This window comes from Ailuropoda melanoleuca, chromosome 4, assembly GCF_002007445.2.
Source record: "Ailuropoda melanoleuca isolate Jingjing chromosome 4, ASM200744v2, whole genome shotgun sequence".
Taxonomy (NCBI): domain Eukaryota; kingdom Metazoa; phylum Chordata; class Mammalia; order Carnivora; family Ursidae; genus Ailuropoda; species Ailuropoda melanoleuca.
Genome location: NC_048221.1, coordinates 52,473,707 through 52,495,270, shown reverse-complemented (window position 1 = coordinate 52,495,270; position 21,564 = coordinate 52,473,707). Strand labels below are relative to the sequence as shown.

Genomic DNA, 21,564 nt, shown 5'->3' with positions numbered 1-21,564 from the left:
GATGTGTTGGGGAAGATCAGTCAGGGAGGGAGTTCCTGGTGGGGCCCCAGCAGAGGCACAAGTGTGGAGGCTGAACCCACTGCCCTCCCTTACATGTCCGTGATTGCCCACTGGTCCTGGAAGGCCGGAAATAGGACGAGGCTGAGACACCCGGCCTGGTCGGGGCCCCACCTGCAGGCGCCCGTCCCCCGCCGTGGGCACCGCCCTGGCACACCATCACCCTGACGCCCCGAACCTCCCCCCCCAGATCAACCTGAATGAGAGCATGCAGGTGGTGAGCCGGCGGGTGGTGACAGTGGCCTACGGGGAGCCCGTGCACCACGTCATGCAGTTTGACCCAGCAGACCCTGGTTACCTGTATCTGATGACATCACACCAGGTAAGGCCATAGCCCAGGCCTGACAGGGTTCCCAGATATGCGAGCATTCTTCCTCTCTTCCTCCCAGCAGGAGCACCTTCCTTCCCCGTCCCCTTTGTCGGCTAGCCCTTCCCTTCCCAGTGTGGTCATCACCTCTGCGGGGAAGCCCTGTTTCCCCACACACCCCCTGTTATAGCCTCAGTTTCCCCAGCATCTCAGGGCCCTGGCCATGGCTGCTTCCCCATGGAGCTGGGCCCTCATCTCTGCCTCCAGATGGCCAGGGTGAAAGTCGCTGCCTGTGCTGTGCACACCACCTGCGGGGACTGCGTGGGTGCCGCGGATGCCTACTGTGGCTGGTGTGCCCTGGAGACACGGTGAGGCTCCCTGGGGCAGAGGCTGGGCCCGGGTGGCCGCGGGGGGGCGGGGGGAGGAGCCCACCGAGGGCCTGACCTGTGCCCTGCCGCTCCAGGTGCACCCTGCAGCAGGACTGTGCCAACTCTGACCAGCGGCATTTCTGGACCAGTGCCAGCGAGGGCCCCGGCCGCTGTCCCGCCATGACTGTCCTGCCTGCGGAGATCGACGTGTACCAGGAGTACCCAGTGAGTCACGGGAGTGCCAGCTCTCAGCTTGGGGGCGACACGGGGCGGGAAGCCGCCCTTCACCTGGCCCCCAAGCCCCGAGAGGTAGAGACTCCTGCCATGGGGGCCCATGGACCCAGAGGCCAATAATGAGAATGGCTGGGCTTTGCTGAGCACTCACGAAGTGCCAACACTTGCTCTGCACATGGTGTTCGCCTCTGTTAGGCCTCACACAGCTCTATGAAGTAGACTCTCTTAACACCCCCATTTTACAGATGAGGAAATGGAGGCGCAGAGACGTAAAGTGCCTTGCTCATGGTCGTACAGCTAGGGATTAGGGGAGCTGGGATTTGAATTAGGGGAGGCGGGCTTTGGAGTCTCAGGAGGGAAGGCGCAAGTTGGAGGGTAGAAGGAGAGTGAGTCCCTAAGCCCCATCTCTTCTCAGCCCCAGTACAGGGAGGGGGCAGAGGGGCCACCAAGTGCCAGGCCACTGTTTCTTGTTCTCAGATGAATCTGCCCTGTGGAGGCAATTGACTCCCTGCCTTGCCTTTTCCCAGGGAGGCCTGGAGCTGCCACACCCCCTCCCTGCCCATAGCAGGCTTAATGGGGACAGGGGCTGAGGGACAGACAGGCCTGGGTCCCACCGACCCCTGCCCTCAGTGACTCCTCCGAGGCTGGGTATCCTCATCCATCAATAGAGGGAGATGATGGTTCTAAAGGGCCAGAGGGGGCCTGGGACTCCTCTGCACCCCTCTCCCCATTATTATATATCACAGAGTCCTTCACACGCTTTATCTCATCAGTCAGACTGGGCAAAGTTCGTCCGATCATTCATTCATTCATCAAATGTATTATTGAGCACCTACTATGTGCTAAGTGCAGTTCTAGATTCTGGGGACACAGCACTGAACGAGGCGGACAAAGCCCTGGCCCTTGAGCGGCTGACATGCTTGTGGGGGGTGAGGGAATAGGCAAGATAGACTGCCAAGACAGTGAAAGTACGATGGGGAAAACGGAAGCAGAAGAGAGAGGGGCAGAGAATGGGTGGGGGGATCGTTGACATTTTAGACCAGGTTGGAGCTGGCCTTGTGCTGCAAATGTTGCCTTTGAGCAAAGATATGAAGTAGGTGAGTCAGGTGAGTCTCTGGGAAAAGTGTTCTGGGCAAAGGAAATTGCCCTGCGGTGAGAACTGGTTGGTAGATTTGAGAGACTCTCAGGGGAAGGGGTCAGAGAAGTCACAGGGACTCGACTGCTGTCAGGTGGTCCATTTCATTGTGCAGCTGGGGAAACTGAGGCCTAGAGAGCCCCAGGTAGGATATAGCCCTCTGGCCTGGAGTCTCCGCCACCTGTCCCCCCTTCTCCCAGGGTTGTTAGGGTGGGGGCGGGGCCGTGAAAGGAAGGGCCTGCTCCCCACTCCCCCAGCTGAGGGGCCCTGGCCCCGCAGGGCATGATCCTGCAGATCTCGGGCAGCCTGCCCAGCCTCAGCGGCATGGAGATGGCCTGTGACTATGGGAACAACATCCACACCGTGGCCCGGGTCCCAGGCCCTGCCTTTGGCCACCAGATCGCCTACTGCAACCTCCTGCCGAGGGACCAGTTCCCGCCGTTCCCGCCCCACCAGGGTAAGCGCCTCACTGGGCGGTGAGTACAGCCCTGAAGAGGTGGAGTGGTGGAATGTCAGGCACGGGGTTCCTGATATCACAGCCTCCGAGGTCGCTGGAGACCCCTGACCCCTTTGTCCTTCTCTCCCTGGTTCCCCCGGGCCATTCTAGATCATGTGATTGTTGAGATGTCTGTGAGGGTCAACGGGCGGAGCATCGTCAGGGCCAATTTCACCGTCTACAACTGCAGCCGCGTGGGACAAGTGTATCCCCGCACAGCGTGAGTGGGTCAGGCGCTTGCCTTGGGGTGCGGGCGGGGCGGTGCGGAAGGGTCCTTGCTCTCAGGAAGGCGCTTGGAAGGCAAACCGTGGTGTCCTAGAGGCAGGCTCGGTTACTGTGCTGCAAACCCTTGCCTGGCTGCCGTGAGCGCTCAGGCTGTGGGGGCAGAGAGACGTGCTTTCACTACACTTACTTCCATCTCCTAAGGGCCCTGCTTGTCTCTTCCCTCCTTGCATCCCTCTCGTAGCAGGGAGCTCACTATCTTACAGATGCAAAAGAGCTTCTTCCCCCCGCTGCGTTGGGATCCGCCTCTTGGGTCCCAGTTTCTGGGGGCAGGGGTGAAGTGAGTCGGGGGAGCTGAACGTCTGCGGGGCCCTTGTCTTGCAGCTGCACCAGCTGCCTCTCGGCGCAGTGGCGTTGTTTCTGGTGCTCCCAGCAGCATGCCTGCGTCTCAAACCAGTCACGGTGTGAAGCCTCGCCAAATCCCACGGTAAGTTAGGCCTGGGGGGGATGCCCTCTGCCACTTTCATTACTTTTTTTTTTTTTTAATATGTTGAGAACATTTCCATGTCATTATATTTTCTTCCGGGCACCAGATCTAGCAGCTGCGCTGGGCTCATCACATAACAACACATTTAACAATCCCCTGTTGTTGGATACACTGATCGCTTCCCATCTCTTTCTTGTGTTCTAATGTAGCCAGGGCATGGTGTGCATCCTTGATTATTCCCCGGAGACCAGTTCTAGGCACTTTGGGGATGAAAGCATGGCCATATTTTTACACCTTTAACTCAACTACCTCTAGAAAGCCTGAGCCAGTTTAAACTCCCACCTGCAGTAGGAGGCCCCCTTTCTGCACATTTTGCTATACTGGCTAGTTTTTGCATTTTTTTTTTAAGATTTTATTTATTTGAGAAGAGAGAGAGAAGGAGCACAAGTGGGGGTGGAGGGCAGAGGGGGAGGGACAAGCTGACTCCTTCCTGAGCACGGAGCCCAACATGGGGCTTGATCCTAGGACCCTGAGATCATGACCTGAGCTGAAGGCAGACGCTAAACTGAGCCACCCAGGCACCCCAATACTGGCTAGTTTTTGATTTTACCTGTAACATTTTCAACAGCCCTGTGGGATCAGGGCAGTTGTCCCTGAGTCCAGGAAGTACCAGGCTGGGACCTTGAATCCAAGCCCCTCTGGCTTGGAGCCCATGTTCTCCTGCCTTCCCCAGATCAGGAACTGGGCTGAAAGGCCCTCACCTTGGTCTCCCGATGGGCGCCAGGGACCCCGGGGCAGGTGATTCCTTGGACATAGGAGGTGAGCTGGCCTCAGGAACCACATGCTGCCAGGTCCGGTTGCTTCTGTTGGTCCCTCGAGCTCTACAGCTGGCCAGGACCCAGGCCTCCCGGGTGCTCTGGAATGGCTGGATGGAATCAATTACCCTGGGGTGGGCTTAGTGGGGAGCGTTGGGGGACAGGGAGAAATACAAATGAAAATGCCACATACCTTGTGGCTGGTTGGTTTCTGCGGTGTGTTCACTCACAGGGTGGCCTCCTGCCTTTGCCCAAAAAGCTTCTAGGGCCACCCCAGCCTTGGGCCAAGGATGACCAAATGGGATTCCTGAGGCTTTGGCTTGGGCCGTCATGCTCAGCCAGGTGGGATGGCTAGACTGAGGCAGGGGTGGGGGTGGGGGTGCCGGGGTTCTGAGACCAGAGCTTATCCCCTCTTAGACCTCTGTCTTGTTTTAGAGCCGTGATGGGTCAGGGTAAGGCACCAAGTCCCTGCCTGAGGCTCCTCTCTCCAGGAAAGGGATGTTCCTGCCCATTTTCCAGATGGTACGATTGAGGTAGCCAATATGGTCCTGGGGGCCCTGGTTCCTAATCAGAGGAGGTCACCCTGGGCATGCGTCCCAGGGAAGCAGCCTCAGTCCCCAGAGCATCTGAAGCCCCAGCCTCGTGGCTCTGGGCTCGGAGAATTTCATCAGGAATCCTCCAAGTAGGTGCAGAGATCAGTGTGCAGGTGCTAAGGGGGTGCTCCGTGACCCTCACCTGGAATCCTCTGGTCTCTGCACCTCCTGCCTGAGCCTCAGAACTGCTTTGAAGAAGAGTCATCTGGGAGCTTAGGTCAAAGGACTGACACAGTAACATGGGGCTTCTGGCACTGGGAGAGCCCCAGGGGAGTCTCTGTGGCCAAACCTTAGGGGAGATCCCCAGGCCTCTGCATTGGACGCCAGGTTTCCAGTCTGGGCCAACCAGGACTCCTGTTCTCGTTTGGGGTCCACATCTTCCAGCCCCCAGCCCAGGGCTCGGTACATAGTAGGGACTTGGTGAATGTGAACGTAAAGCATCTGTGTTGTCAGCCTGAGTCCTGTGCTCTAACCTACAGGGATGGTGGGGTGAGGAGGACCCAGCCTCAACACGGTTCATTCAGCATTGATTGGGTACCCTTTGTAGGCCTGAGTCTGCACGAGCACTGGGAAAGAAGCCAGTTAGACACAGTTCTGCCCTCCCCATCATGAGTCAAGAGCCTGAGGTGTGACTTGTGGCTGTGTGATCCTGGGCAAGCTACTGAACCTCTCTGTGCCTGTTTCCCCATCGCCTATTTTACTTGCTTCCTGTAAAATCATACATTTTCCGCTATAAAATGGCCTTGCTTCGCTATGCTGGGAATCTGGAACCGCACCCGTGAACACTAGCCCATGTAGGGCCCGTAGTAGGGACTCGCTAAAACAGTGTCCGCTTTGCTAGGTCGGCCAGGGAGCCCTTCTCTGGGAAGGGGCCCTCTGTGCAGGGTCCTGACGGGTGCATAGGAGCTCACCAGCCTGGACCTGTTTCTGTGGTAGCATCCTATAAACCGTCTCCCCTAGGTCTGCAGCTCTGGGGGCCAGGAACCACGGTGGGGAGCCCAGGGAGGGCCTGTCTTAGAGGATTATGATAATCTCACAAGAGAAGAGGCAGCCCCCTCCCCAGGCCTGCAGAAGGCTCTGACTGATACTTAAGTTGGCACTTAATTACATCTCAGTTAGCCATGTGGGCGCCATGCTCCTGGTCAGGGGGTGGGCAGGGGAGGTTTGCACATCTGCCCACGCCCCTCGAGCGCTGGGAGGAGACAGTAGGGCTTGGGCTAGGCCGGGGAGGTGTCACTGGGGCGGTGCTTGGGGCTGAGTCTCCTGTTACTTTCCCATTCCCTAGTGGGTCCCAGAAGGAGAAAGTAGAGGAGGGGAGAAGAGATGGGAGGGCAGGCCCCCTCGATGGCGTGGGAGCCAGTGGGAAGAGTGGTTTAGTAGGAGAAGGGGACAGCTTAGGGGGCTGTGAGGGTACAGAAAAGTAGGAAGGGATCTGCTGTGGTGGATTCAGGGCCCCTGGGCCAGCCACGTATTAGGACACCAGTTCTTGACCCTTGAACATGGGAGACACTGAGAAAGAGTCTGTGAGTGCCAGTGTGGGGACAGGTGATGCCCTCTGTGAACCAGCACACACTGGGCTCCCATTGGGGTTGATAGTGGCTCCTAGCACGGCTGACCCAGCATGTGTCCTCATTCCTGGTGTCCCATCTTCTCAGCTCTGCTGGAGTGGGGGCAATTGGCCCTGGTTTCCTGAACCAGCAGGCTGTGTCCCGCGTGGCACTCCAGCAAAGGGGAGAAGCCACTCAGCCTCTTTCTGAGGTGTCCATGGCTTGGCTTGGGATGGGACAGGGAGGCCCCTGTCCTTTGGTTACATGTAGGGAAACCCTCATTCAAGCTGGCCTTGCCCCAGCAGAATTAATTGACTTGCGAGTGTGAAGTCTGGGGGGTGCATCACCTTCAGGTATGGCTGGATCCAGGGGTTCCCACCATGTTGTTGGGGCCCCCTGCGTCTCTGGGTGGGCTCCATGCTCAGGCGGCCCTCTCCTTTTGGTCGCCAAGTCGGCCTCAGCAGCTCCAGGCAGCCTCCTGATTTCCTGGCAGCCCCAGAAAACAAAAGAGCTTCTCTCTCCTATTGGTTCTACAGAAGTCCTGTAGCTGACTTTCACTGGCTGAACTAGGGTCACTTATGCTCCCTGAACCAATTGCTGAGGCCAGGGCAGGCCCGGGACACCCGCCTGTCCCTGGGGCTAGGGAGTGGAGTCAGTCTTCCCAAACCACAAGCCTGTGGGGGAAGTTCCCCAAAGGCCAAGCCAGACTTGGAGGCAGATGGTGGGGGCTGGAGGCTAGCAGCAGATGCTCTAGCTGGCCCCATGGAGGGTTAGCCAACTCTGGGGGGGGAGGTACAGAAGGAGGGCAAAAGTGTGCCAGGACCCTTAGCCTTGGTTCCACTCCTTAGAATGGGTACAAGCATCCAGTGGCCAGGGGATCATAGATAGGGATCAAGGAGAATGGGGGGCCCTCAGGGGTGGTCCCATGTCATTCCCTCTGGAGGACCTCCTGTAGAAGCTCCCCTGCTCTGACCCTCACCCCCCAGCCCCTCCTGTCAGCCACCTACCCACTGGTGGGGTGGAGCTGGGAGGACAGAGCACAGAGCCCCGGCCAGTTGCAAGGCAGAACTGGCAGCAGCCATGAAAACTGATTGCAAACATGTGGGTTCCATTCTCTGAAATTCCATGGGGTTTACACACGAGACCACGCCAGACAGCAGCTCGGAGGGACAGAGATTTGTGTGTGCTCGCACTGAGCCGGACATAAGCTCCTCCCTCCCAGCCCCGCAGAATGGTCAGCTCAGGAGGCCTCACCCGGGCCTGGCCGTGCCGCTGCTTCAGCCAAGGCCTCGGCGGCCCACGCCAGGCGCCGCTCCCGGGGAAACTGACCGGTCTGGGCGAGGGTTCTGGCCTGGTGCTCAGCAAATAGTCGGGACAACTAGGAGGCCTCTGGTGCCGCCCCTTCCATCTTGGGCAGACTGCTCTGCTTCTCTGTGCCCTGATTGCATAGTCTGTAAAATGGGCGTGATGACTGTACCTACCTCGCAGGGCTGTTGGGAGTTAGGATTTGGTGAATGAATAGGGCGCGGCGTGCTCAGAACCATCCAGAAGCGCAGGGAGGGCGGTGTGCGCTAGAGGCTAGCGCTGATCCTGGCACGGCCATCTTCACTGGGCTCCCCTCAAGGCCCAGTGTTATGCTGCGTGCCTGACGTACCCCTTGAGGAGCTCCCTGTCTGATTAACAGTAAGGGGAAAAGAAGCCAGGGAGGCCTCCAAATTCTATCCCCAGAGGCCTTTGCCCTATTTGGGTGACCTCGAGGTGGACACACCTGGATCACTGTGTTTCCAGATCTGTCCTCAGCCAGACTTGGGCAGGAAGCGCTCGGCTGGAGAGTGGTCAGGCCTTGGTATGGCGTGATTGCTGCAGGGTCTCCAGTCTCCTGTCTCTGGCTTTCAGTGGTCGGCCTTGGAGTGTGAGGAGACAGGACATGGCCCACCAGGGCCCTCAGGTCTGAAGAGCCTAGTGCAGGGTGGGACTTAGAGCTCAGAGAGGTCACTAAGGTGGCAGGGTGGGCCCAGGCCTGCCCCTGGTCTCCGCGCCTCGCCCGAGGCCTCGGGTTCAGGCCTGTTTCTGGCCTGGCAGGTAGACAGTGGGAGTTCAAAGACCAGCCCCGCCCTCTGACCTGGGTATATCACCATGTTTCTGAGCCTAGGGTTCTTGCCTGCCCGCCCTCCCTCCCTCCCTTCCTTTTCTGAAGTAGCCCCTACTGCATCAGGCCTCAGTGGCCATACCGCCAACGTGGGAATGCTGATGCCCAGGCCTGCCCCAGGACTCTGGGGGCTGGCGCCTCTGCCTGGGGGCTGTGACTCTTGCCTGTGGAAGTGGGGAGGGGTGTGGAGCCCGGTGGCACCAAGGTCCTCAGAGCCCGTGTCCCATGGACCATCCAGAAGTCTGGAGTTTCTTTTTGCTGAATCATGTAACGTGTGTCAGCCTGGAAGCCGAGTCTCAGAGAGTGGGTGCAGCCCCTCATTTTATAGCTGGGAAAGATGAGGCCCAGAGATGGGGAGGGGGCCAGCCCTCAGCCCCAGCCTCCTGACCTCCTCGGCAAGGCATGCCCCCGGAGCAGCCACGGGGGCACTGCGTCCATCACTGGGCAGCTTATTTCATCACTTTGTGCCTCAGTTTCCTCATCCGTAAAATGGGGCCAATAAAGCCTTCTGCCCAGAGGTTTGTCTTGAGGGTCAAATGAGATGGTGTGTGGGAGACGCTGCGCACGTCGCCTTTGGTGGCGGCGGCCGTCGTGATTTTATTCCTGGTGTTTTTGACTGCGCAGGCCGGCAGGCGTCTCCGTGGGGAGGCAGGCTGCCGTGGCCGTGAGTCCCACCCCTTCTGAAATGCTCCCGCGTCACCCTCGCCTCCTTGTGTTTTGACTGCAGAGCCCGCAGGACTGCCCCCAGATTTTGCCCTCACCCCTTGCACCCATGCCCACAGGCAGCTCACGGAGCATCCCAGTGCATCTGGCCAATGTTGCCTTCCAGGTAGGTGGGGGCCAGGCCCAGGTGGGCGCGGGCGGAAGGCTGGGGAGCATGCCATCCTGGATGGGGACCCACGCTCTGGGCCCTCCATGCAGCCTTTGGTTTTGTGTCTCTAAGTTTCCAGGTTCTGTTTGAGAAAACCCCAGTGTGGTTGCAGGGGCTGGAGGAGAGAAGTGGGTGGTGAGGGCCCAGCCCAAGGGACAGCAGGCTGCTGACAGCTGCTGGGTAACTCTGGCCAGGACCCGCTGTGGATGGAAATGCTTTGGCCGGGAGCCCCAGACTCTCCTACCCTCTGATGCTCTCCTGGCAGAGCTGGGCTGCAGCCCACGGGTAGCCTGGTCCATGTCCTCCCGCCCCGCCCCTAGGCTGAATTGTGATTCTGGACACACTTCCACAGTTCAGGGCTGACCTGTCTTACCTGAAGAATGCCCTGTGCGGCCCCATTCCCCATTGTCTAGATGGGGAATGTCTAGAAAGGGGAAGTAGGTGTACATGACATAGGGCTGGACTTGCATCTTAGCCCTGGACTCCGGAGACAGTGCTCCTCCCTGCAATCTGCCTTCACCTCCCCACCCCCGCATGGGGAGGAGGAGATGCGGCTCCTTTCTGGGTCCCTCCTGGGAGGATGTCTTGGGTGGGAAGCGTTGACGAGTTCTGGAATTGTGCCAGCCATCCCCCTCCCCACCTCCTAGGGAGTCACCATCTGTTGCTTCCAAGGGGGAGCGGAGGCCTATGACAGCTGTCACACGTGGGGGCCACGTGCTGGGCATCTGGGATGTGTCAGGCAGCCTCGTGGCTGGGGCTGGAGCTCTGCGAGGGGCAGGTGCCCTCGCCCTCTGACTCCACCCTGCAGCGGTTGGGACAGAGCCTCCGGAGCACGAAGGGGCCTGGGCTGGTGTGGAGGGCAGTGCTGCTTCCTGGGGTGACAGGAGCCTGGCGTTTGGATCCTGGCTGCTGCTTCCCAGTTGTGGAATGTGGGGGACACGTGTCTGCCCTCAGCGTGCCTGAGTGCTCCTGGCCCTCCTGGCCCTGGTCCTGCTTCCAGAACACAGAGGGAAGGGCGGGCAGAGCCCCCTGCCTGGGCTCTGCAGCAACCCTGTTTGCTGAGCCTACCCCTTGGGGAGCCTGATGCCTGAGCTCAGAGCTCAACAGCCACCTTCCCATGTTAGTTTCAAAGTGAAGGGGGAGGGGGGCAAGCGGGAGGGGGAGGGGGGTGCTGACCTGTGTTCTCCTCAGGGTGTCACATCTGCTAACAACAGGGACATAAACAGGAAGTCCTGCCACGAGGCTGGCCTAACACACATGGAACCTGAGTGTTTTCAGTCAGCAAATATTTATCGATACTGTTCCCCAGAGGCCTGTGCTGGGCAAGATGAGGCTGGGGAGTCGCGCCCTGTTTATTTAGTCAACAAACATGTATCGAGCACCTCCTGTATACTAACAGTAAGCATATATTACTTACCCACGGTGTGCAGCCGGCTAAAGAGACGTGATTTCCCGTTTCCCCAGCAACCCTACAGAGTCGGGAAGCCTGTTTTTACCGCCAAGTTTAGGAGTAGAGAAGGCTCAGAGAGGACAGCCACTAGCACAGGGCTGCACAGCTAGGAAGCAGCAGAGTGGAGGATTCAAACTGAGCTCATTCTCTGCCACCCACGGCCTTGGAGGTGTCGCAGGTGCCTAGACCCAACCCCAACCCTCCCCAGGGGGCAGGGAGACCAGTGTAAACAGAGACTGGGCAGGGGGATAAGGGTGGTCCTCAACATACAGGGTGGGGGCAGGCTTTAGGAACTTCCTAGAGCCCCTAACATGCACCCACCCCCTGCTAAATGAACGAATGATCTAATGAGGGGTGCCCACCTGATGTAAAGGGAGGGTCTGGGAAGTCTTTGGAACATGGAGCATTTGAACTGGATTCTGAAGGCTGTGTTGAGTTTTGCTGGGTGGTTAACGGGGAGACAAGTTGTTTGGGTAGGAGGAATGGACCGGGCAAAGGCCCGGGGGCAGGACAAACCTGTGCCGTGTCAAAGAGTGTCCTGCTATGGCTTGGGCGTCGGTCTGTGGGACAGAGTAGGGGCTGTAAGGTTCAAAGAACAGGTGGAGGCTCACTGGGATGAACCTTGAAGGCCAGGCATGCTGAAGAGTCAGGACTTTATGAGCTGAGTAAAAGGCCATTGGTTTAGGCCACTGGGGGATGTTGGTGAGGTTTTTGGTGGCATGGAGAGAACAAGCCAAAGTTCTAGGATTTCGTGTACTCCTTGTTTCCCTCAAACATTGGACATGAAGGCCGGGAAGGGCATTCTGCGGGGGGTGGGTAGGGGTCTGGAAGTAGGACTCAGCCCACTTCTCAGGGCAATAGGCCATGATGTGCTGCTGACGGAGGTAGAGGGTAATGAGTGCTGATCTGACACTTCTCAACACCCCCATGTCCCCCAGGGTGAAGCCCTAGAATGTAGCTTTGGGCCAGAGGAGATCTTTGAAGCCATATGGGTGAATGAATCCACGGTACACTGCAACCAGGTGGTGGTGAGTGGCGTGGCCCCAGTGCGGGGGGGCGGGGGGGCGGGGAAGGCCTGCACAAGTCCAGATGCTGAGCTCCTTCCTTCCCACCTATTCCCTTCCTCCTTTGGATCCCCCCATCCTCAGCAGCCCTGCCCTCTTCTCTCTCCATGACATCCATCCCTTCCCCCAGCAGAGACCCCGACACCACCCATGACCCTCATGCTCTTTCTTGTCTTTTTGCAGCTGCACACGACCCAGAAGAGCCAGATCTTTCCACTCAGCCTCCAACTAAAGGGGCAGCCAGCCCGATTCTTGGACAGCCCTGACCCCATGACAGGTATGGGCCCCCATCTACCCCATATGGCCAAGGGGATTCCGCCTTCATGGGTGGGACTCTACCTTGGGGGACTCAACCAGTGCTCGCTGCACAGTCACAGGTGTCCCATCCTATCGTTCCCTAACACCCAGGTTCTCAGATCCTAGCCTTGCTGATCCGTACCTGGTCCCTGGCTCAGTGCTTATTCACCGAGCAGCTACTCCGGGCCAGACAGCTCTGTGCTGTTGGCTGTGCAGCTGCGGGCCCTTGCTTAGCCTTCCCTTTCTGAGCCTCATCGTCCCCCGTGACAGGAGGCACAGGCCCTTTCAGGGAAGGCTTGGTGAGGATTTGCTGAGGTGTTGCACGCAAACCTTACACTTGTGTCTGGGACATAGTTAGCACCCCCAAATGGTGGCTGGTGTCCTTACTGTTCCTACATGCATTGAATCAGTTCCCCAAGAGCCTGTCCATGGGGAGTCTCGTATATCCCTGATGGACATGGGGGCCCCCCACATCCCCACCATGAAGGCCGCAGAGAGACTCCATACCCAAGGCCCTGAAGAACCCTCCCTGTACTCCTTTTGGGCCATTCTGAGGGTCTGAGGCCCTGGTGCCCACAGAGCCCACATTGCTCAGTGGTTCCCCAGGATCCTGGAGCCCCGCTGGGGGGTAAACAGTCCCACTCAGGCCTGGCTGTGAATCCCAGCCCTGCCATTCACAGGCTGTGTGACATTAGGCAAGCTGTTCCTCCCCTCTGAGCCTCAGTCTCTTATCTGTCAAATGGGGCTAGTAAAGAGCTCCCCCCAATCGAATCATGGTGAGGACAGATGATTTTAATAAGGCTGTGGCTGCACTGTGCTGAGCGCAGGCCCTGGAGGGCTTGGAGAGCCAGGACTCACCTCTGGGAGGGACGCCACAGTGCGAGGGTGGGTGCAGAAGGCACCGTGGTCATGGCCGGGGGTTGCTGACCCATGCTGCCTCCGTGTCTCTCCCAGTGGAGGTCTACAACTGCGCCATGGGCAGCCCCGACTGTTCTCAGTGCCTGGGTCGGGAGGACCTGGGACACCTGTGCGTGTGGACTGACAGCTGCCGCCTGCGGGGGCCCCTGCAGCCGCTGCCTGGCACCTGCCCTGCCCCCGAGATCCGCGCGGTAAGCACCCCCACCATGGAGGCCCGTCGTACCCACGTGCCTACCTGTGCAACACACACGGCAGCCCGCACGGGCCCTCAGACCTGTGGCTCGTGTGCTCCACACGACAGGGCGTGTGCGTGCAGCAGTACCTCCCCAGCACGTGCTGGGGGCCGGGCCCCCTCCGCGCCAGAGACGCAGCCATGAGCGCAGCACAGTAGCACCCTCAACACGGAGCTAATGGGGTCGTAGGAGAGGAGGATGGGCAGTAATAAGTAAGGAAATAAATAATTTACATATAGAAGATGGTAAGTGCTGTGGAGAAAAATAGAGCAAAGAGGGGAGGCTGGGTGGGAGAGATGCTAGGGCTCGGGTCTAGTTTTTATAGTGAGGTCAGGGAAACCTTGCCGATAGGGTGGTAACGGAGGTTGGCAATAACCACCAAGCCCCGGTCTTAGGGAAGAAAGTCTTAGGAAGGGATTGTCATTGACTTAGCCTGGGTCGGGTGCCACTTAGCTGTGGCCGGGGTGCGAGATCACGTGGTCAGACATGGCCACTGGGAGCGGACCTCACTGTCCCCAGGATACCCCCCCAAAGTATCATTGACTTTGTGCATGCACACTCACATCCCCACACCCATGTGGGAGCAGTTACCCGCACGCACACCCTCACCGGCAGCCCCAGGGACCTGTCAAATGAGCAGTGGTCCCAGCCCTGTCAGAGCCAGAACCTTCTAAGCAGCAGGTGGCCGTGGTCCTGCCTCCTCCTGGGTGCGTGAAGTAGTGGGGGAGGGGGGAAGCTGCTGACGGGCCAGCCTCAGAACGTCATTCATCCTCTGTCACCCGGCAGATCGAGCCCCTGAGTGGCCCCTTGGACGGCGGGACCCTGTTGACCATCCGAGGCAGGAACCTAGGCCGGCGGCTTAGTGACGTGGCCCATGGCGTGTGGATTGGCAGCGTGGCCTGTGAGCCCCTGGCTGACAGATACACGGTGTCAGAGGAGTGAGTAGTGGGCAGTCCCGGGATGGTTCTGAATGACCTCTAGTGACCCGCGCCCAACAGCGCCAGCCACAGCTCTGCCCTCCCCTCTCCCCTCGGCCGTTCCACCCTCCTCGGTGGCCTGCTGCTCCCCAGAAATGGCCCACCGCCAGGTCTCCTGGACCTTGCTCAAGCCATTCCCCCTCCCTGTGTGTCCTGCCCTTTTCTGCTCTGGCCACTCCCCTTTAGCCTTCAAGTTCCCATGTTCCCTCCCATGTTCCCCTAGACCAGCTCCACTTCCACAGAAGCCTTGCGCTGATAAAAAAACCAAACAAAGCAACAACAACAGTGAAAACCTTGCAATTAACAAAGTGTGGGGCTGCTGGTGTGGTACAAAGGTCTGGGCCTACAGCTGTGGGACCTGGCCCAGAGGGGCTCTAGAAAAGTCAGGAGTGAGCTGGATTTCCTTTTGCGGGGGCTGTAAGTCCGGCTGCAGGAAGGCCATCAGTCTACCAGCTACCAGCCTAGCCAATGTTCTCATGGTTGGAGAATGTTCAGGTCCAAAGAGACCATCTTAGCCAGCCCCTTTTCCATATAATTGCAGAACTGTGGAAAGTCATGGGGTGGGGGTAGTCCTGAGGAAGAGCCTGGCATCAGGGTGACCCTGTTTTCCAACTGATCAGTATTTTGATGTGGGTGATGCTGTTGGGTGTCCTGGCCACATGGCAGCCCCAGCTGTGAGTGGGAGGGGTGGGTATCTGAGTGCAAGCGTGGGGAGCTCACACACCCTCAGGGTATCCTGGGGGGCATTACTCAAGGGAGAATACCCAGCCCCTGAGACCCTCCGGCTGCTCTGCTGACCAAAGCTGCCTCCCCCCAGGATTGTGTGCGCCACAGGGCCAGCCCCAGGGACGTTCTCAGACGTGGTGACCGTGAACGCCTCTAAGGAGGGCAAGTCACGGGAGCGCTTCTCCTATGTGGTAAGGGAGGACGCGCCCACCTTCCGCCCAGCCCACCAGGCACACTGCTGGGGGATAGCCTGAGGCCTGACCACCTGTCTTTCTGCCCACAGCTGCCCTTGGTCCAATTCCTGGAGCCTGACAAGGGCCCCAAGGCCGGGGGCACCAGGATCACAATCCATGGGAGCGACCTTCATGTGGGCTCCGAGCTCCAAGTCCTGGTGAATGACACAGAGCCCTGCACAGAGCTCGTGTAAGCCCCTGGGCCTGGGCCACCTCTTCCAGCCCCGGGCAACTGGAGGGCTGAGGGGCTAAAGGAGTGGAGGGACATCCTTGCACCAAGCGTTACTCGGGTCCTCACTGGTTCTGTCCCTTTGGCCAAGCCCCTCTCCCTCTCTGAGCCTCAGTTTCCTCATCTGGTAAGAACAGTAGTTGTGAGTAGTACTCTGTGCCTGGCATACAGTAGGCGCTTCATAAGTGACAGTTGCAGTGAAATGGTGATGTTTGTACACATTCTGAGATCCTCTGGCTGGCCCAGGGGTGTGTTTGCTGGCAGGGGTGTGGTCTGCAACCTCTTGGTGAAATGCCTCTGTCTTTATTATGCACTTAGCGCGTACCAGGCCCCAAGGATGGGCATTGCTGCGGATACCAAGAAGAGCGCAGCACAGTCTCCACCCTCATTCTCGGAGCCACTCCTCAGCAGGGGTGACCATTGAGAGAGGAGCTCTGGGAAGGCTTCTTGGATGATGTGGGATGGGGCAGAAAACGGGGAAGGACGGGCGTTGAGGAGGCCTGGCACCCAGGCCGAGTGCGCGGGCTTGCGCCCTGGGCGACGGGGCAGGCAGGAGTGACCGGGGAGGGGGGGCCGTGCTGACGATGTCCCTGCCCTTCCGCAGGCGCACGGACACCAGCATCGCCTGCACGATGCCTGAGGGCGCCCTGCCAGCCCCTGTGTCTGTGTGCGTGCGCTTCGAGCGCCGGGGCTGCGTGCGTAGCAACCTCACCTTCCAGTACATGCAGAACCCGGTCATCACAGCCATCAGTCCCCGCCGCAGCCCCGTCAGGTGAGACCCCAGACCCGGTCCCCCCGGCTGAGCTCGCTCTCTGGGGCTGCAGGTGGGCTGATGGGGCTTGCTGTCTCCCATAGTGGCGGCAGGACCATCACGGTGGCTGGCGAGCGTTTCCACATGGTGCAGAATGTGTCCATGGCCGTGCACCACATCGGCCGGGAGCCCACGGTGAGGGGGCAAGGGGCCGCGGCGGGTAGGGGGCAGCCCGTACCCTGATTGACCAGCCCTCACCCTGCCACATCTCCCCTATCTCTGTCTCTCACTCTTTCTGTCTCCTGAAACTCAATCATCTCTCCCCACTTCTCCGGATCTGTCTTTCCATCCCCAACCTCGGCCCTGGCCCTCCCCTACCAGCTCTGCAAGGTTCTCAACTCCACCCTCATCACCTGCCCGTCCCCGGGGGCCCTGAGCAATGCCTCGGCACCCGTGGACTTCTTCATCAACGGGCGGGCCTACGCTGACGAGGTGGCCGTGGCCGAGGAGCTGCTGGAGCCCGAGGAGGTGCGGCGGGGCAGCAGGTTCCGCCTGGACTACCTCCCCGACCCGCAGTTCTCCACGGCCAAGAGGGAGAAGTGGATCAAGCACCACCCCGGGGAGCCCCTCACCCTGGTCATCCACGTGAGTGCCAGCGGGTGCCGGGGTGGGGGGCATGAGTGGGGCCGGGCTCCGCCGTGGACCTCGGCAAGCGCCCCCGCTCTGCTCCCGCAGAAGGAGCAGGACAGCCTGGGGCTCGAGAGCCACGAGTACCGGATCAAGATAGGCCAAGTGGCCTGTGACATCCAGATTGTCTCGGATAGAGTCATCCACTGCTCGGTCAACGAGTCCCTGGGCACAGCCGAGGGCCAGTTGCCCATCACGGTGAGTGAACGGGGCGCCCCAGGTGGAGGCGGCCTGGCCCCCGGCCCTGCCCCATCTGCCTGAGTGCCTCCCCTTCCCTGCATGTCAGAGCTAAGCATTTTCGTGCTCAGTGGATGAGGCAAGGGGAGCAAAGCGGAGCTTTACATGCCCGCTTGACAGATGAGACCCAAGAACTTAGTGACCTGCTCCAGGTCAGTGATCAGCCCCGGACAGGTCTGCGGGGCTGGACTTTCAGAGACCATAAGCAGTTGCCCCCGCTCCACCTGATGCTCCCCCCAGAGTCTGGGTTGCCAGTCACCACGCAGGGTCACAGAGGGGAGGGAAACAGGAGGAGAGCAGAGAGGGCCCAGAAGTGGGACCTTTTCTATGCTGTACCTGCTTGCATGCCTCCTGGGATGGGGAGCTCCCTCCCTCCTAGGCAGCTCATGCTGCCCAGCATGGGCAAACTCTGACCGGGAAAACTCCCATTCACCCACACCCCAGTCCCAGTTATGCCCTCTGAATCCTCAGACTTTGGCTGCTCCCCGGGTCCTTGAACAGCCCTCCAGGTACTGGCTGTGACAGCAGCCTGGCCCTGTGAACTGCCCTGCCTCTGGCTTCTCCATCGCTCCTCACAGGCTGCAATAATAAACACAGCCCCCTGTACTGTGTCCCCTCTCTCGGCCAGGCCTGCCAAGCAGCCTCTCATTTAGCCCTCAGGGCATCCCCAGGGCATCCCTAGGAGGTGGGCGTGGTTATCTCTGTAATAGATGTGGCATCTGAGGTTCAGAGAGGTTAGGTGGCTTGCCCAGGACCCCACAGCTAGTGAGGAGAGGAGCCAAGGTACAAGTCCGGGGAAGCTATAGCCCCCTCCCCCCACCTCCACACAGATCCAGGTAGGGAACTTCAACCAGACCATCGCCACGCTGCAGCTGGGGGGCAGCGAGACGGCCATCATTGTGTCCATCGTCATCTGCAGTGTCCTGCTGCTGCTCTCTGTGGTTGGTAAGGAGCCCTTCACTCATGACGCCTGGGAGGGCAGACCTGCCCCACCTGGTCCCAGCCCCTCCGAAGACTGGCAGATGGGAGAAAAGTCATGATGGGCTGGGGACACAGCTTGAGCGAAGGCCTGGTGGTGGGTCACTCACTGACAGGTGTGCCCTGGCTATGGCTCACGTGGGCGGAAGGGGGTAGATGCTGGGGGACGTGCTGTGTCCAGGCTGCGGGGCCCTGAGTTCCTGGCAGAGGAACTTGGAACCTTGTCCTCTGGGCAATAAGGAGCTACTGAGGGAACTTAAAAGAAGGTTGTTCAGGGAAGATCAACCTACATATTTGGTAGGCTATCCCACTATTAAAATAGTGGTTATGAAGTTGATACAGTTGATCTTTGAACAACGTGGGGTTAGGGGCGCTGACCCCCGCACAGTCAGAAGTCCATGTATAAGTTTTGATTCCCCCAAAATTTAACTACTGGTAGCTTCCTGTTGACTGGAAGCCTGACTGATAACATAAACAATCAACACATATTTTTTGTATGTTCTACATATTACGTACTGCATTCTTACAATAAAGTAAGCTAGAGAAGAGAAAATGTTATCAAGAAAATCATAAGGAAGAGGGGCGCCTGGGTGGCTCAGTCGGTTAAGCATCTGCCTTCAGCTCAGGTCATGATCCCAGGGTCCTGGGATGGAGCCCCGCATCGGGCTCCCTGCTCAGCCGGGAATCTACTTCTCCGTTGCCCTCTGCTCCTTCCCCCCACTCGTGTGTGTGCACTGTCATCCCCCCCCCAATAAATAAATTTTTAAAAATCTTAAAAGAGAATCATAAGGAAGAAAAAATACATTTACAGTTTTTACTGTATTTATTTTTAAAAAATCTGCATCCAAATGGACCCGCACCGTTCAAATGCAGTTGTTCAGGGGTCGGCTGTGTGTGTGTGTGTGTGTGTGTGTGTGTGTGTGTGTATTTCCCCCTTCCCCACCCCAGAAAGTTAATATAATACTGCTGTGTAATCTTTTAAATGTTTCATAGTTTTTTGATCTTTTAAATGTTTCACAAGTTAACACCTGGTCATTGTGGAAAGAATTGAAAATGATTAAAAAAAAAAAGAAAGAAAACAGCAATCATTCATTAATTCTCTCACCCAGGGAAAGTCACTGTTTTCCCCTATTTTTTATTGAATTATAGTTGACATACAATATTATATTAGTTTCAGGTACACAACATAGTGATTCAGTATTTTTATAGAGTTACCTTCTGTCACCTTACAAAGATATTACAATGTTATTGACTATATTCCCTATGTTGTACAATAGGTCCCCGAGGCTTATTTATTTTATAAGTAGAAGTTTATACCTCGTAATCCCCTTTACCTATTTCATCCAATCCCCCACACTCCTCCCCTCTGTCAACCACAAGATTGTTCTCTGTATCTATGAGTCTGTTTCTGTTTTGTTTTGTTGGTTTGTTTGGTTTTAGATTTCAAATATAAGTGAAATCACATAGCATTTGTCTTTCTCTGTTGGACTTCATGGCATAATACCCTCTAGGTCCATCCATGTTGTCACAAATGGCAAGATTTCATTCTTTTTCAGGGCTGAGTAGCATTTCATTGTATCTATACACGGCATCTTCTTTATCCATTCATCTATCCATGGACCCTTGGGTTGCTTATGTCTTGGCTGTTGTAAATAATGCTGCAGTGAACAGATGGATGCATGTATCTTTTTGAATTAGTCATTTCATTTTCTTCAGACAAGTACCCAGAAGTGGAATTGCTGGGTCCTAGGACAGTTGCATTTTTAATCTTTGAGGAACCTCCATACTGTTTTCCACAGTATGATGGCTGCATCAATTTACGTGCCCACCAGTAGTTTACCAGGGTTCCCTTTCCTCCACAGCCTCACCAACACGTGTTATTTCTTGTAATTTTGATACCAGCCATTCTGACAGGTGTGAAGTGATATCCCGTTGTGGTTGTGATCTGCATTTCCCTGATGATTAGTGATGCTGAGCATCTTTTCATGTGTCTGTTGGCCATCTGCATGTTTTCTTTGGAAAAATGTCTATTTAGGTCCTCTGCCCATTTGTTAATCAGATTGTTTGTTTTTTGTTTTTTTAGTTGTATGAGTCTTTATATATTTTGGATATCAACATTTTATTGGATATATTGTGTGCCAGTATTGTCTTTCATTTATTTAGGAAGTTGCCTTTTTGTTTTATGGATGGTTTCCTTCACCGTCCAAAAGCTTTATAGTTTGATGTAGTCCCATTTGTTTATTTTTGCTTCTGTTCCTCTTGCCTGAGGAGACAGATCCAAAAAAATACTGCTAAGACCGATGTCCAAGAGCTTACTGCCTACGTTTTCTTCTAAAAGTTTTATGGTTTCAAGCCTCACATTTAGTCTTTAATTCATTTTGACTTTATTTTTGTATATGGTGTAAGAAAGTGGTCTAATTTCATTCTTTTGCATGTGGCTGTCCAGATTTCCCAACACCATTTATTGAAGAAACTGTCTTTTCCCCATTGTGTATTCTTGCTTCCTTTGTTGAAGATTAATTGACCATGTAAGTATCGAGTTTATTTATAGGCTCTATTCTAGTCCATTGATCTATGTGCTTGGTTTTATGCCAGTACCATACTGCTTTGATTATAATAGCTTTGTGGTATAGTTTGAAATCTGGTAGCATGATACCTCCTGCTTTGTTCTTCTTTCTCAAGATTACTTTGGCTATTTGGGGTCTTTTGTGGTTCCATTTACATTTTAGGATTACTTATTCTAGTTCTGTGAAAAATACCACTGGTATTTTGATAGGGATTGCATTGAATTTGTAGATTGCTTTGGGTAGTATGGGCATTTTAACAATACTTCTTCCAATGTATGAGCAGTGTATAACTTCCCATTTTTTGGTGTCCTCTTCAATTTTTCTCATCAATGTCTTAGTGTTCAGAGTATACTTTTTTTTACCTCCTTGATTAAATTTATTCCTAAGTATTTTATTCTTTTTGATGCAATTGTAAATAATATTCTTTTCTTATTTCTCTTTCTGAATACTTCTTTATTTGTGTATAGAAACACAATAGATTTCTGTGTATTAATATTACATCCTGCAACTTGACTGAATTTGTTTAGTGGTTGTAATAGTTTTTTTGGTGGAGTATTTAGGGTTTTCTGCATGTGACAGTTTCTGCAAACAGTGACAGTTTTACTTCTTTTTTTCCAATTTGGATGCCTTTTATTTCTTTTTCTTGCCTAATTGCTGTGGCTACGACTTCTAAATGCTATGTTGAATAAAATTGGTGAGAATAGGCGTCGTTCCTGATCTTAGAGGAAACACTTTCAGTTTTACACCATTGAGTTTAGTATTCGCTGTGGATCTGTCCTATATGGCCTTTATTGTGTTGAGGTACATTCCCTCTATACCCACCTTGTTGAGAGTTTTTATCATAAGTAGATGTTGAATTTTGTCAAATTCTTTTTCTGCATCTATTGAGATGATCATATGATTCCTACCCTTCATTTTTATGTTAATGTGGTGTAT

The 21,564-nt window shown here is 56.0% G+C and overlaps 1 protein-coding gene across 1 annotated transcript in view; it reads left to right on the top strand.

The window, feature by feature from the left end:
* The window catches only part of PLXND1 (plexin D1), a gene marked incomplete at its 5' end in the record, with an annotated part of 54,915 nt that overhangs the window by 20,708 nt on the left and 12,643 nt on the right, over positions 1-21,564 (top strand). The window contains 18 exons of the mRNA XM_034657254.1: positions 248-379; positions 632-732; positions 828-957; positions 2,381-2,558; positions 2,709-2,817; positions 3,204-3,306; positions 9,138-9,239; positions 11,670-11,759; positions 11,979-12,072; positions 13,047-13,201; positions 14,030-14,181; positions 15,038-15,137; positions 15,230-15,369; positions 16,013-16,180; positions 16,264-16,354; positions 16,541-16,804; positions 16,895-17,044; positions 17,914-18,028. Coding sequence (XP_034513145.1) covers positions 248-379; positions 632-732; positions 828-957; positions 2,381-2,558; positions 2,709-2,817; positions 3,204-3,306; positions 9,138-9,239; positions 11,670-11,759; positions 11,979-12,072; positions 13,047-13,201; positions 14,030-14,181; positions 15,038-15,137; positions 15,230-15,369; positions 16,013-16,180; positions 16,264-16,354; positions 16,541-16,804; positions 16,895-17,044; positions 17,914-18,028 — 2,374 coding nt within the window. The remainder of the gene's footprint in view (positions 1-247; positions 380-631; positions 733-827; positions 958-2,380; positions 2,559-2,708; positions 2,818-3,203; positions 3,307-9,137; positions 9,240-11,669; positions 11,760-11,978; positions 12,073-13,046; positions 13,202-14,029; positions 14,182-15,037; positions 15,138-15,229; positions 15,370-16,012; positions 16,181-16,263; positions 16,355-16,540; positions 16,805-16,894; positions 17,045-17,913; positions 18,029-21,564) is intronic.